This window comes from Lepidothrix coronata, unplaced genomic scaffold, assembly GCF_001604755.1.
Source record: "Lepidothrix coronata isolate B3197 unplaced genomic scaffold, Lepidothrix_coronata-1.0 Scaffold164, whole genome shotgun sequence".
NCBI lineage: Eukaryota > Metazoa > Chordata > Aves > Passeriformes > Pipridae > Lepidothrix > Lepidothrix coronata.
The window spans coordinates 273239-287484 of NW_016690344.1; the positions used below are offsets into that span (position 1 = coordinate 273239).

Sequence of the window (14246 nt, forward strand, 5' to 3'; positions counted from 1 at the left end):
CTAAAAAATCCACTGCGCAGGCTCGAAGGGTTAATGACCTTTCCCAAATCTTCGCTCGCGAAGACTGGCCATTATTATTATTATTATTATTATTATTATTATATAAATGTGAATACATTTAATCTTTGCCCATATGGGATATATTTGTTTTTCTGATACTAAAGGATCTAGAATTTAATGCTAAGATATTAAAATATTAGCTGTCTCATTATGGAATATTAATCCAAATTACCAACTCTTTAAACTATCTAATAATGCCTAAGAGAATTAAACCACCTAAGAAGGATATTTGAAGGTACGAATGTGTTTTTGTTTTCTCCCAAATGTGGGAAATAAACACCTATGTTCATGACAGTCAGCAGATTTCTACCAGTTTTCCTCTGTTCCTGTGTAAAAGTCAGAGTTATTATCCACACAGTTAATCTGGTAGTGCTCTTATATACCTAAGGAACATATACTCCTATATGCCTAAGGAGCAAAGAACAAACAAGACAGACACTCATGTGGACACTCCTAACGAGCACAAGTTACAAGAGGAACAAAAAACCTGCAGCTTCTTATGCAGTCAGCCAGGAGCAAAAGCCACTGCTGTATTCTGTGCAACAGTGCCAAATAGAACTTTACAGTTGTAATTAAACCTGTATGGTCTAAAAGAAAGGATGTAAAAAAGGAAATCCTTGTAACAAGTGACTAAAGAGCTGCAAGTCCACACAGATGATGGGATACATCACATTATTTCTGACTGCTGGAAGAGAAGTAGGGTGGAGTGTGTGAACTGATACATGCCTCCAGGCATGCAAGAAGGAGAGAGTATGTGAAAAGCTGCTTGTTTGTACTTTTTTGGAGTCCCAAAATTGAGCAAAGCTCACATTTCAATGGACTTAACACTTTACAAGCTTACAGGGAAATCAAGATGCCTCCCTGAAAGCCAAGTACAGGACTGCTCATTAAAGAATGCCTGCACAAACTTTCTTAAATTGTAAGAGCTTAATTTTAAATAGCTAGTATTACTAATGAAATTAAAACAGGAATTCTTCTCTACATTCCATTTTCAAACAAGTGTATTTCAGTACTTGTGAGTAATGCTGAAGAGCCAAAGACTCAATATATAAAGGGATTTGTAATTTTATCTGTAAACAAACCTAGGATAAAAACATTTTAATAAATACCTCCCAGCCCAGACCAGCTACAAAATCCTCATAGGCTTGACTTCCCCCAGTATTCGTAAGAATGGAGTGTTTATCTTCCTGTCCCTCAGCAACATAAAACACTGCAATCTTGTGTGTCTCTCGGCTGTAAAACAGAGGATGGTCATTGCATAACAGTGCCTTTACTAACATGAAACCAAAATATTCGAACAATACAGACAGAGCATGGCTCTTCAAGCCTAAAAAATACACTAAAAGTGCAACTATATGGCTTCTTTTGGATACCCTCTACATTTTCATATCCCCATTCTGTCTTTTCTAATATCATCTTCTCTAGAGATTAAAGTTTTGATGTAACTGAGCAGCATTTACCCCTTTTATCACTCTAAGATGCAGGATGGTGCTGGCTGTACCAATTGTTAATGGAATAGCTGGACTTTTGAAGTGGGGAAATGTAATGCAGGCATTATCCACACTGCACCGCCCATTATTAACAGTGCCTTCTGAACACTGTGGCAACTGCAGCTTATGCAACTCAATGAAGAATCTTTAAGTAAATAGCAATGTCTTCTGTTCACAGCTTGCTGTTAGACATTGGAGCAACTGAAGGTGGTTTCTCACACTTCTAAAACCTCCCCTGGATTTAATTTCAACTTCTACAAAAATAACTTGATTTTTAATTCTGTGCTCCAATTCCAACTAGAGTTCCGTGTCTTCAAATACCACGAGCATTAGAACATAGCTAAACAATTAACCAAAGCTTAAAATGTGGAGACTTTGATCTATCGAAGTTTTAAAACTATTCAATGTTGTGTATATACAAATGCTCATAATTATAAGTAATTTTGACATTTGTTTATCTCATAGTATTCTACTTGAAGAATTTCACTCTACAAATAACACCAGTGCAACTTCAATATAATAAAAATGACAACAATACAGCGCAAAATACATTAATAATTCAAGAAATTATTAAAAAACACAGCTCAGCTCTCACATCTATGCAATTAGAGTCACTTGAATAAAGGCACATTTAAAACAAATAAGTAGGCAGTCATTAAAAGAATTTACCATTGCCTTGAATCCAAATTTCTCAGTTCTCGAAGTAACTTCTCATTTTTCTTCAGGAGATGAAAGCTCCTTCTAAATAGAGAAATTTGTAACTCTTTTATCACCTGTTCACTAATGGATACAGAACAGTACAAGAACATTTCCAGGTCCATTCAAGAATAGTCAACAAATGCTTTTGCCTTTTCAACAGTCCTTTCTTAAATATTTAAAAATTATGATATCTTTAAAAAAATATACATGCAATTTTTCTTACTCCAGGAAATCTTCTATATTCTACATAAATCTCCTATACTATAGCCATGAGTACAACCTTTATTTCTTTCCACTTTCTTCTGTCAACCTATTGGATCCAACTGGGATCCACCTCTTCTCTACAGAATAACAGACAGAACTCTCTTTGATGCATATATAAGCTGCCACACTTTACTAGGCCATAATATATATGCTTAGTGACAGAAGACACCCCCATTAATCTACTGTTGTAGGGAGTTAGTGCATTAAACACAAAGCTTTTGTTATTCTGAATTGCAGAAGAGAGCAGAGCATAACTCAGTAGTCATCCAGCCAGCTGCAACAATTAAAAGAAAAAAACAAAGCAGTATGTTAGAGCAAGAAAGGCAGTTTCCATTTATTTTCAAGTGGGCTTAAGATGTTTCCCACAAAACACAGTGGAATGAGCCTAAAAGCAGTACTGTTCAAAATCAGACCGCCTTGAGGAATTGAAGATCCAAATAAGAAAGGTTGTAACACCAACGTTTTGTCCGATTCCAGTGATATCCCAGTGACACAGATGATTTCTGTTTTACAGAATATCCATTTCCCTTCATAGTAAGAAAATATTTCAATAACTCTAATATGGAATTTGACAGCAATGGCAAAAGAAGATTTCAGAAAGACCCATAAATTCTAGGATGTTAATATTTGTACATACCCACATGTATATGCAGACATGCACCTAACCACACCCCCCCAAAAATAATAATGTAAACAGAGACATTACTTTTGTAACTGAACATGGTTTCTCTCCTGTTGTTCTAAACAATACCCAAACAATACCCAAGCATGGCCAATGTTGAAATACTTAGTAGGGAACACATCTTTTTCATTAGCTAACACAGATGCAATGCTCTGAGGCTGCATGCAAGCATGCTCTTTGCAGACGGAGCAGCAGGACACTATCCAGCGACACAATAGCTGAGAATATGACACTTTCTCAGTCTTATTCTGGCATAGAAAGGTAACGATTTTTGTAGGAACATGCATGGGAAGCAAAGAAAATACATCACTCCTTCAATTTGCCTTCAAACACTGTTCTAAGGAAAGAAGATAAATCACAATAAAGGCAACAGGTTCCTCCTTTCTATCTCTCTACATGACAGGCTGAAATGCAGAAGAAAGCTCCCATTTCGCCCTCAGTAGCATATCTCTTCTCTTCTTTTGTTAGCTGGCCTGAGTATTTTTGGCTTAACAAACTCTATGATCAGCTACTATTAAATAGCAAGAATAGCACAATTGCTTAAAAGAAAGTTCTTAATTTGTGAGTCTTTTTACCTTTTATCCCATGAATTCATTCCCAGTATACTGAGAAGTAATCTGCAGTAGTAAAATGCTGACTGGGACTTTTGTGAGGTTGGCTCATCCTGCTCCATAGCCCTCATATTTACATCATTGAAATGCTTTTCAACAAACTCTCTCTCTTCTGTGTGCTGTTTCAGAATTGCATTGATGACATCGTTCTCTTGTTTCTCTGAGATGCAGACTGGTTGGGGAGCAGGGATGTTGAGTGAGACACCAGTTCTCTGTAAGCATTCAGGGCTTGTAACACCTAAATACTGCAGGAGCTCATCAAGGGCATCTTCTTCATCCCTAATTGTATCCCATGTTGGTACAGTGTCTCTAAATTTCCTTTTTACTTGGAGTGTAATTCCATCCCTTGCAGATACATCCTCCACATGCTCAAAAGATGAAAGAGCATCTTCTGGTTTATCTTGCTGAGATAATGAAAGTGCAAAAGATGTTTGTTGTGAAGATCCACATAAAGATGATGGTCCATACAAAATGGCTGAATCCCACGAGTATTTGCCAGAGAGATCACGCACTATAATTCTAACATTTGAATTAGCAGATGCAAGTCCAGCAGACAGTCCTCCCCCAGGCATGTCGTCTTCTGCTTGGATTTGTATGCAAGACACCAAGGAAGTATTGTTTAACACAAAAAATTGAAGATTTGGGTTCTCAAAAAGTTCAGGAGACAGCTCAGGACTTTCACTGTATGGATTGTCATTGTTTTCACACACTTGACTGGTTAGCATAGCAGGACCTCCGCTCATAGGATAGTGGCCTAAGTGGTTGACTAGATGTGTTATTACAGTACGAGCAGCAACAGAAATTAATCCTTGTTGCATATGAGTTTTCACTGTAAAAGAAAGAGCACAGGTTTTAAAAGAAAAATTCAGAAAACAACTCTGAGATTTACTTATTCCTTTTGGTCTCCTCTTCACGAGTTTCAAACAGAGGATGAGCACTGCAAGTTTAGGATACATCTAACTCAGTAATAGAAAATATGTATTTTGATGAAGACTGGTCTTCTACATAAATAGCATGAAAAATCATAAGACAGTTAAAGAAGCATCTTCATTATTTTACAGCCTACCATATCTCCTTTGCCATAGCTTTGTTATCAGCATTGTTCTTCTAAAATACACCATTTCTTATCTAGTGAAAATAAATCTTAAATTGTTGATGAAGTAGAGATCATAACTGTGTTGCAAGATGTCCATTCCAACTGCAGCGTATTTTTATATTTTTACACATCATTACATTGAGAAATACAAAGGAACATAGATGCACAAAAGGTCTAATCCATCTTAATTTCCCTGGGGAGCATATAGCTGTAGTTACCTCGAGAATAATACTGGATGATTTTAAAGTATAAAAGCAAAGAATAGGCTGCCTATATTGAACAGAATCTCACATTAGCAAAATTTTAAAAAGGACATCTCATGCCACATGCATTTTAAGAAGTTTCAGACTAGAAAACCTTGGGAGGGAGAAAGATAAGTTAATTTTGCCCATCTTATGTGAAATTCATCCTGTAATGGTATTTCATAACTGGTATTTCATTACCAGTTTTTCCCACCTCCTTCTTTGTTGCATACATTCCACTTGCATGTTATGCCATCTAAATTCACAAAAGAAATTTCTTAATATTTATATCACATCCTGTTAGCCCAGCACAATATTGTTATTGAATTATTTTTATCAAATCCACCCTACAATACCCATGAAGTACAGAGCCGGTCAAAGTGACACTGTCAGACAGACAACCCTCATCTAGTTCAGGGGACCCACTGAAGAACCCAGACACAAAAATATTACATTGTAGGAGAACGCAGGTAGAAGAGGGAACAAGATCAATATGGCAAAGTACATGTTTTTGTAGCCTCTCTCTTGTAACTGGGCTTGGATGCCCTAAATTTGGGATTTAAAATGAGAAGATAAAACAAGCTGTGGGAAACATTTCATCCAGTTAATAGCTGTCAAAATCAACATCATGTTTACACAATTCCAAAACTCATATCTACTAAAATATTTTAATAAATGAGGGCCTTGAAAATTAATATAAACAAATTAGATATTTCATTTTTATTATCTGTAGCCTTCTTGACGTTTAAAATTTACAAACACAAAAATATTCAGTGATACTGAATTAAATGTCCAGATATTGATAGCATACAAGGAAATTAAGTTATAGTGCCATCTGCTGAAATATAAGAAGGAACTGGAAGCAGGTTTTATACAAGACAAACTGCAAATAAGTTGGATGCTTGAAGAAAAATGTATCAGCACAGTATTTACTAGCGCCTGGACAGTGCAGAGGCCGGCCCATCTCTGTCAGGATATTTATGCCGAGAATTTAGCATTTGGCACTGCACAGATAAGTAAAGTAATACTCTTCTCAGTTTCCTAGGAGTAAAGACACGTAAGCTTTCCAGATACCTGCAGTCCCACACTATGTAGTTTAAATGCCTCCTGTTAAGTCCTGATGAGAAACCTGAAGAAATACAAGGGGCCTTTCAGCATATGTTATTACTATTACTGCTGTAGGGCAAACCAGACCATGGTTGTTTAATGCCTGTGTGCATGACTTTACTCCCTTAGGAGCCTAAGGGACATACGGAAAAGAAAAGTGACATAGTGATACAAAGAGTGGAACAATGAATTTAAGTTCAGAAGGTCCATTTTTAGTCCTAACACAGCCTTTTTCTGATAACTTTGCTCTTAAATTAAAGTCATAAATCTGTCACTGTCTCTTTTATAAAATGAGAACAGTACTTCTCACTGAGTCTTCTCTCAGAATACAGTACTGTTGATCTAACAATGACACAGAAAACTTAAATTAGAAGTAGTAAGCATACTGAAAAGTAAATTGCAAGATGCAACCTGTTACCTTGAAATAAAATAAAGAAAATTAAGCAATTTTGAAACATTTTTGCCAAACATCAAATCAGATTTTGCTGATCGTTTCCCTTAGGAATTAAAAAAAAAAAAAAATCCCAAGTCCAGTAATGCTTTCTGAAAACAGGATAATTTTAAATTAAATTTGCAACTTAAAGGATACATATTAATAATTTATCCCTAGAAGCACATCTCCTTGATCAGGAACAACTGGACATTCAATATATTAAAACGGTTAAAATGAGTATCTCAACCACGCTCTTTGTTTCTGGAGGGCAGGTCAAAATATGCAACAATGCAAGCCATCACGGCTTTACCACAAATTCTACAAACTAAGCCATATCGTTACATGTTAAGGCAGTCTATGCTCACTGCTTTGTTGACCTGTCTTCCTGAAGGAACACCTCACTGCTCTCTTTACAATGTTACTGCCTCTGGCTTGGGCAGTGTAATTTATATGTGTACACGATCACTTGGTAATTTACTAGAAGCATGTTACATTGTCTATTTTTCTCCATCCCTGAAATTACCTCTTTTGTGGAAAGGCTGAAGGTCCATCACCACTAATTTGTATTTGTGGCATGACTGAAGGATAACAACATATCTTAAGGAAATTCAGGTAACTCTTTAATTCAGCTTTGGCTGAACAGTTTAGAAACAACTACGGTTATGTAGTGGAAGAAAAAAGTAATGACTGAGGGTGAAATTTAGCTCTCCTCATCCTTTTAGCCATCCAAAGAATGATGCACCCGTACAGACTGATTCATCCCAAATTGGAGCAATGGGATGAATCACACTCTGAAAACTCTTCTTTTTTTCTTCATTTAGAGGGAGCCTGAGAGTATTCCGCTTAGCTTAGTTACCTGTATTTTCCATTAGTCTAAATAAGTCTCACTCCTTTCTAATTTTAAACTTTAGCTATACAGACATCAGATTAGAGAGGACCCATCTCTAGAATATCCTCCATAAAACACAAACTGTGCTAATCTGGATGCACTATGTATAAAGTATTTTTTTAAAGTGTGCTTTTTGTCTCCTTTCAGTAAAAAGGTAAACAGCAAAGCCTTAAAAGAAAAGTACTTTCTATTTCTATTTCTTAAATAAAAGCTAAGACTTAACCTCATGTGGGGAAAACCTTTTCATTAGAAATACGTTAGAAAAACATAGAAATACATAGAAAAACATCAGGAAAAAAGATCAATCTATGCAAAAGAGTTTAAAATATGTCTGAAGAAATATGAGTAATAGAGGAAAAATCAATTAAATCAATAACTGATAGACAACTGTGTCTACGTAATGTTACTACTATTTTCCAGTCACAACTATCTCTAACAGATTTGAGATCTATGAAGAACAAGTTTCAAAATGGTTTCGCCTATAATTGCGTAAAAATTCCCACATATGTTTATGGGCCTGAAATGAAAAGTAAAAGTTCAGAAGTAGGTTAGCAGAGCATTGCACTATGCAGTCTATGTCAGCTTGTGAATAAGCTAATTAAGCCAGCTAGTTAGGTGCAGTTAATTAGCACAGTGGGTTTGTGTGGCAAGGTTTGGTAGTGGAGAGGCTACAGGGGTGACTTCTCTGTCTGATGAAGCCAATGCCAGCCAGCTCCATGTTGGACCTGCTGCTTTCCAGGGCCGAAACAATCAGCAATGGTAGTAATGCCTTTGGAATAACATAGTTAAGAAGGTAAAAAGGTTATTGGGCAGAACCAAATTGCAGACAGAGAAAAGCAGAGTGAGAATATGTGAGAGAAACAACTGTGCAGGAAATGAGGTCAGTAAAGAAGGGGGACGAGGTGCTCCAGCCACTGGAGCAGAGACTCCCCTGCAGCCCATGGAGTAGATCATGGTGAGGTAGGATGTGCCCCTGCAGCCCATGGGAGTGGAACAGATACCCACATGCAGCCCACGTTGAACTCCACATTGGAGTAGATGGGTGCCCAAAGGAGGCTGTGACCCTGTGGAAAGCCCACAGTGACGCAGGCTCCTGGCAGGAATGGTGGCACTTTGGAGCAAGAAGACTGCGCTGGAGCAGGTTTGCTGGCAGGACCTATGACCCAGTGGGGGACCTATGCTGGAGCAGCCTGTGCCTGAAGGACTAAACCACATGGAAGGGACCCATGCTGGAGCAGTTCATGAAGAAGTGCAGCCTGTGGGAAGGACTTATGTTGGAGAAGTTCATGGAGGATTGTCTCCTGTGTGAGGGATCGCACGCTGGAGCAGGGGAAGAGAATAAGGAGTCCTTCCCCTGTGGAGGCAGGAGCAGCAGAGGCAACATGTGATGAACTGACTGCAGGCCTCCAGTACCCATCCCCCTGCACCACAGTAAGGAGGAGGTAGAGATTCATGATAAAGTTAAGCCCTGGAAGGAGGGAGGGGTAAGGGTGTTTTGAAGGTTTGGGTTTATTTCTCATTATCCTAGCCTGATTTGCTCCTTAACAAATTCAATTAATTTCCCCAAGTCGAACCTGTGATGGTAATTGGTGAGTGATCTCTCCCCATCTTTATCTCGACCCATGAGCCTTTCACTATATTTTCTTTCCCCTGTTCAGCTGAGGAGGGGAGTAATGGAGCAGCTCTGGTGGGAGGCTGGCATCCAGCCAGGGTCAAACCACCACACACAGACAGCAATTGTAAGCCTGTACTGTAGCTAGAGTAGGTTGTTGTCGATACTAGCTAGAGGAACAGTTCATCAGCCTTCTTGTAAACAAGGCCAGTGATTCTTTAGATATATGAAAGCACCATAGACTTGCTGTCTGCAAGTTCTGATGATGCAGTTAGAAGCTTCCTAATGATGTCTTTACTGTCAGCTGCTAAAAGTTCATTTTGGTCTAAATATAACAGTTTAATATTCTTAACACCTCATTTTAAAGTTATTCTTTGTGTATCTTATACTGAAATCTACCACTTTATCTGAAGCCTACAGAAAGGAGAATAATTTCACAGATAATCTTAGGTACAAGAGATTCCTTGTGAGAGACAGAACTTGGCAAGTCACTGAAAAAAAGAGGCCAATAGTCATCTTCTTTCTCTACATCGCCTATTTTCAGAGGATTTAAGAAATCTTTGCCCTGCTGTTTATTCCATGGCTTGCTCCAGCATCTCAATAGATCCTGCCTCCACGACATAGTCCCTAAAAGTCCCGTACCTTCATGGTCTCATACCACATCATGTTGTGGCTAAGTGTCCACAAAACTTGTGATGGATCTGACCTTGAACAGAGGGAGGCATAACAGGGTACATAGATCTCATCCATTAAAGCACCCTGTCTTTAGAATTCTGGCATATCAGTACTTTCAGCTTTACTTGTGCCATGGAGCCTAGCAATTCCCACCCTGCCTTTGTAGAACTTCCCTGATTTCCCTACAGCTGCTGCCCTGCTCATTTCCATTTCTTCAAAAAAATGTACTCTTTTACTCTACTAAAAGAGGTTGACTCATTGGCATACTGTTCTGCTGCTAGCTTGTACTAATTGACCCTCTGTCTTGATTGAGTCCCAGACTGGTTGTTATCCACTAGTTTTACTCCTCTCACTCCTCCAACAATGCCAGGGAGAACAGATGCTGTGTGATCGGTCAAGCATTGTCAGTTTTATTCTCTGCCTGGCAATGGGTACTAGAAGTGCCAAGGTTACAAGACCAGGGTTGCATTATAATAGTGTAGTCTACCAATTAAATTTCACAGTCTGACTTATAATTCCAGAGCCCTGAAACTTAATTTATCTGGAGAGATAAAAGGAGCATCTGAGATTACTTTTACTAAGAAATTTAACAAGAAATCATAAAAGAACAGATCACGGTCGGAAATGCAAAATGAAGATATCAATGCTAAGGCTTTGTGCAACTGTATTCATTTAAAGAGAAAGCTATTCAGGGTTGTCTTTTCAGATTGCCAGATTAAAAAAGGCACACAGCGTTTGCTGCTAACCCATAATTACAGATTATTACAGAATACAAAAGATGCCAGGCATGAAAAGCTACTACAATTCACTACACTGTAATAGAACATGCAGTGGAAGTTAATTTTGGCAAATGCTTTAAATATTAGCTTTACATAATATGTATAGGTGAGACTGTAATTAGGACAGAATGAATACTTCGAAGCCTCTTTCATTCTGACCCAGCAGATGATTACTTTTTACTAATAAGACCACAGCCATTTGACGAAAAGCCAACTATATTACCTTGCTTCATTCTTCAGTAAATTTAATAATTACAGCTTCTCCTGCCAATAGTTCTCAAATCAGACTTGTTCAATCCAATACTGAGCTTATTAGGGGACAACCCTATGTTTAGAATTCTTTGGCCAAAAAAAGTACTTGAGGATGATGAAGCATGCCTTAGACAAGGGCACAATGATTAGCCATTTTCTCTACATAAAAAACAGCACGTAGTCACTGCAGACCACAAAATCACCTGCTGTTAGCACACAGCTGCTACAAAGAGCTGCTGCATTTATCTGGTTCTTAATACCCTTAAGGAAGCCTAAATGGAACAACTTAATACAGAGGGAGAATAGCACTACACAGAATTTCTCATATCTTAATCTCATCTTTTTCAATTTTCTTCCCAATGTAGCCATTTGGTATTTACTAGATACACTGCATAATACATGGTACTCCTCTGTAGCATAGTTTCCAGATTCTTTATTTCTGAGTAGTGAAGAAAATGTTAATTCCCAGGTCTCCTAAGGTTCTAAGCAGATGAGAGAATATTTCTCTCTTTTTAGACAACTCAGTGATTTTAGCCAATGTAAAGAAATTGACAACAAATTAATGATAGGCTACAAAAATTCACAGAAAGCATTCAATATTGCAAGTTCAGACAGGAAGAAAAATCCAAAATATTCTTAGAAAAAGAAGCAAAATTAAGAAAAAAACAAATTAATCTACTGAAACTAAAATGCAAAGTTACATTTATCCATGTGGCAGTACTTAACGCTTTTTGCTGATAAACAGAGCATGGAAGAATCCATGTCATATAGATCTTAGTGTTGTTCAAAACATACTTATTTGAGTTAATCGAACAGCAATTGCTCAAAATGACGTTTGCTCTTTCCATACTAATGGTTCTTCTTTAGTGTCTAGATGCAGCTGAAAACATATGCTTTAGACCAACACTTCAAGACTGCAAACCAAGACAAAATCTTTTTGAAAGAAAATGTATTTAGGCAATTTGACAAACCTTCAGTGACTGGCTGAAGTTTAGAAGATCTCTCTGAGTCTGGAGAATGCAGTGGTTCTGGTTCCTTTAAGCTTTCTAAATGCATAAAAGGATCGTAATCCATACATGCCAGATCAGAAAGGCTTAGAGGAAAATATTTAGGGTTGCTAAAACATTGAGACCCATAGACACATCCATGCAGAACCTAGAACAAAACCAGAAGTTCATTACATTACCTACTGAAATTCCTACTTGATAGTTTTATAAGAAATTAAGCTTATTTTTATTTACATTTTTTAAATTGATTTGTTAGAATCAGGTAGGTAGGACCAAAAGTCGGAAAATTTTAGATGTTTAATGTTTACAGAAACAAACCTTGGTCTGCAAAGAAAATTCTTAAAAGAGTGTCTACACCAAAGTGGAATTTAACAATAAAGAAACAAAACTCATAACAAATCATTAAGCTACCTTTATTTTTAGATCTTCTATCTTCTTTAATTACATATGCCAGGTCTAAGCTGCTAGAGCTTTTAATCCCCTTCCCTTGAAAAAAGAAAAAAACCCCTATCTTTCTTCTGTATTCCTAAAGACAGTAATAATAACTTAGTGCTTTTTGCTTTGCTGATTGCTAACTGAAATTTCTTGGTATATAAGTTCCATCCTTTTGTCTTATGTATAGCTAGTCTTCTACAATACAAGCATCTGCAATCAATATGACATACAAAAAAAGTCTTGGTTAAACATCCAAAATGTAAAATAAAATCAATTCCAAATATACCAAAGGTCAAGCTGTTACAGTGAAGTGTACAAGAACTGAGCCAGCACTCCACATTTCAGCAGTTGAATGGCAGTCAGCTTACAGAAAACTTTTGACTTCATTTCCATGAAAACTGACACTACATCCATATGTACAAAGCTAGTAAAGAAACACGTACCTTATATATACAGTTAAGAACGGATCTTTCAGTCTTATCATTTTCTGCTCCTGTAGCATGAAGAGGCTGCAGCAAAGTCTTTAATGGCAAGGCCATTATCCAATCCAATAAGCACAGAAGTAAAGAAACCACCAACTGGAACAAACACTTTCAATTACAAATCAATTAAACCAGCACCTGTTACTTCATATTTATCACTTTATTTTATTTCTCCATTCTGTTTTCTTTTTCAATTCAGTAGAGTCACCCTTCTGCAGTAATGGCAGGTCACGCTTGTTTAACCACTGTATGTTTGAAACTTATGACATCAGTAAAAACTTTGGCTACTGAGGTATTTAACAAAGACCATCCATTCAACAATTTCTCATCATGGTAAGACTGTGAGTAGATACTATACAGATAGATAAGATGATACTCTTGGTTTTCAAAATTGATTTGTAGGGTGCTATTTTTAAATTGAGAGATAAATGAGGTCCAAATTAAGGCTGATGCGCCACTGTGCACATAAATTTCACTGTAAAGTGAATCACGGATTACACAAAATGGATCTAATTCATCTGCATTTAGTGTTTTATAAATAACACAGAATTTCCTTCACAACGTATCAGTAATGTTATGCAGCACCAGGTGTCATCTGAAACAAATCCAACTAACTTGAGTAGGCTACTCAGTCAGCAAAAGAATCAACTCCCTCTCAGGGATGGTCTCAAAGACTGTAGAACAGAATTAGATTAAGACACACATCCACACCAAATTATTAATAACTTACTGACTTCCAATAATTATTTTGAATTTTTAAAACTTGGCCGTGGAAGAGAAAACAACTTAGACAAATAGCTGCAAGATTCTCTAAAATATTTACCAAGTTAAACAGAAGTCTTTCAAAGACAATCCACTTACTTACTAAAAAAATGACACAAACATAACACTCATTTCACATTATGCATTATAAGTTTGCTTCTCGGAAACACCTAATGATCAAGGGCTGAGTCTTTTTATATTAAACCAATTTTTAAGAAACCCGTTAGGACTACGTTTGTCAAGATAGGTATGACAATTTTTTATATGGTATTTGATGTACAATGATCAACATTAGTTCACGTGGAAACTGTCAACTATGGGAAGCATCCCTAAGCGGAAAAGTGGCAGCCTGGCATATGATTGTAGTCTACAACAGCCCCTGACTTTTTGCAAACAGACAAGAGGTGAAACAGAGCTCTGGAGGCCAAAATGAGCGACAGATGAACTCCAGCTCCTGTGAGAATGGTAGCCCAGAATGACGGAGCTGTCAGCAACGAACTGAACCAAAGTGCCCAAATTTAAATGACCATTGAGTCCCACAGCCCCAGAGGAAAGCCAAATAATTCAGAAGAGACACAGCTTTCAGGAGGCAGAAAGTACTAATGTGAGTACCAGATAAAGAAAGATCTCAGCAAGGGGACTCACACCCATTGAAAACACCAACAGTAA

General features: G+C 37.3%; 1 protein-coding gene across 17 annotated transcripts in view; it reads right to left on the minus strand.

The window, feature by feature from the left end:
* Positions 1 to 14246, minus strand: part of RALGAPA1 (Ral GTPase activating protein catalytic alpha subunit 1) — a 142909-nt gene that overhangs the window by 51418 nt on the left and 77245 nt on the right. For all 17 annotated transcript variants that reach the window (XM_017829411.1, XM_017829409.1, XM_017829406.1 and 14 more), the window contains 5 exons: positions 12777 to 12911; positions 11863 to 12046; positions 3771 to 4635; positions 2220 to 2291; positions 1170 to 1293 (listed from right to left, as the gene is read on the minus strand). In XM_017829411.1, the coding sequence (XP_017684900.1) occupies positions 1170 to 1293; positions 2220 to 2291; positions 3771 to 4635; positions 11863 to 12046; positions 12777 to 12911 (1380 nt within the window). The remainder of the gene's footprint in view (positions 1 to 1169; positions 1294 to 2219; positions 2292 to 3770; positions 4636 to 11862; positions 12047 to 12776; positions 12912 to 14246) is intronic.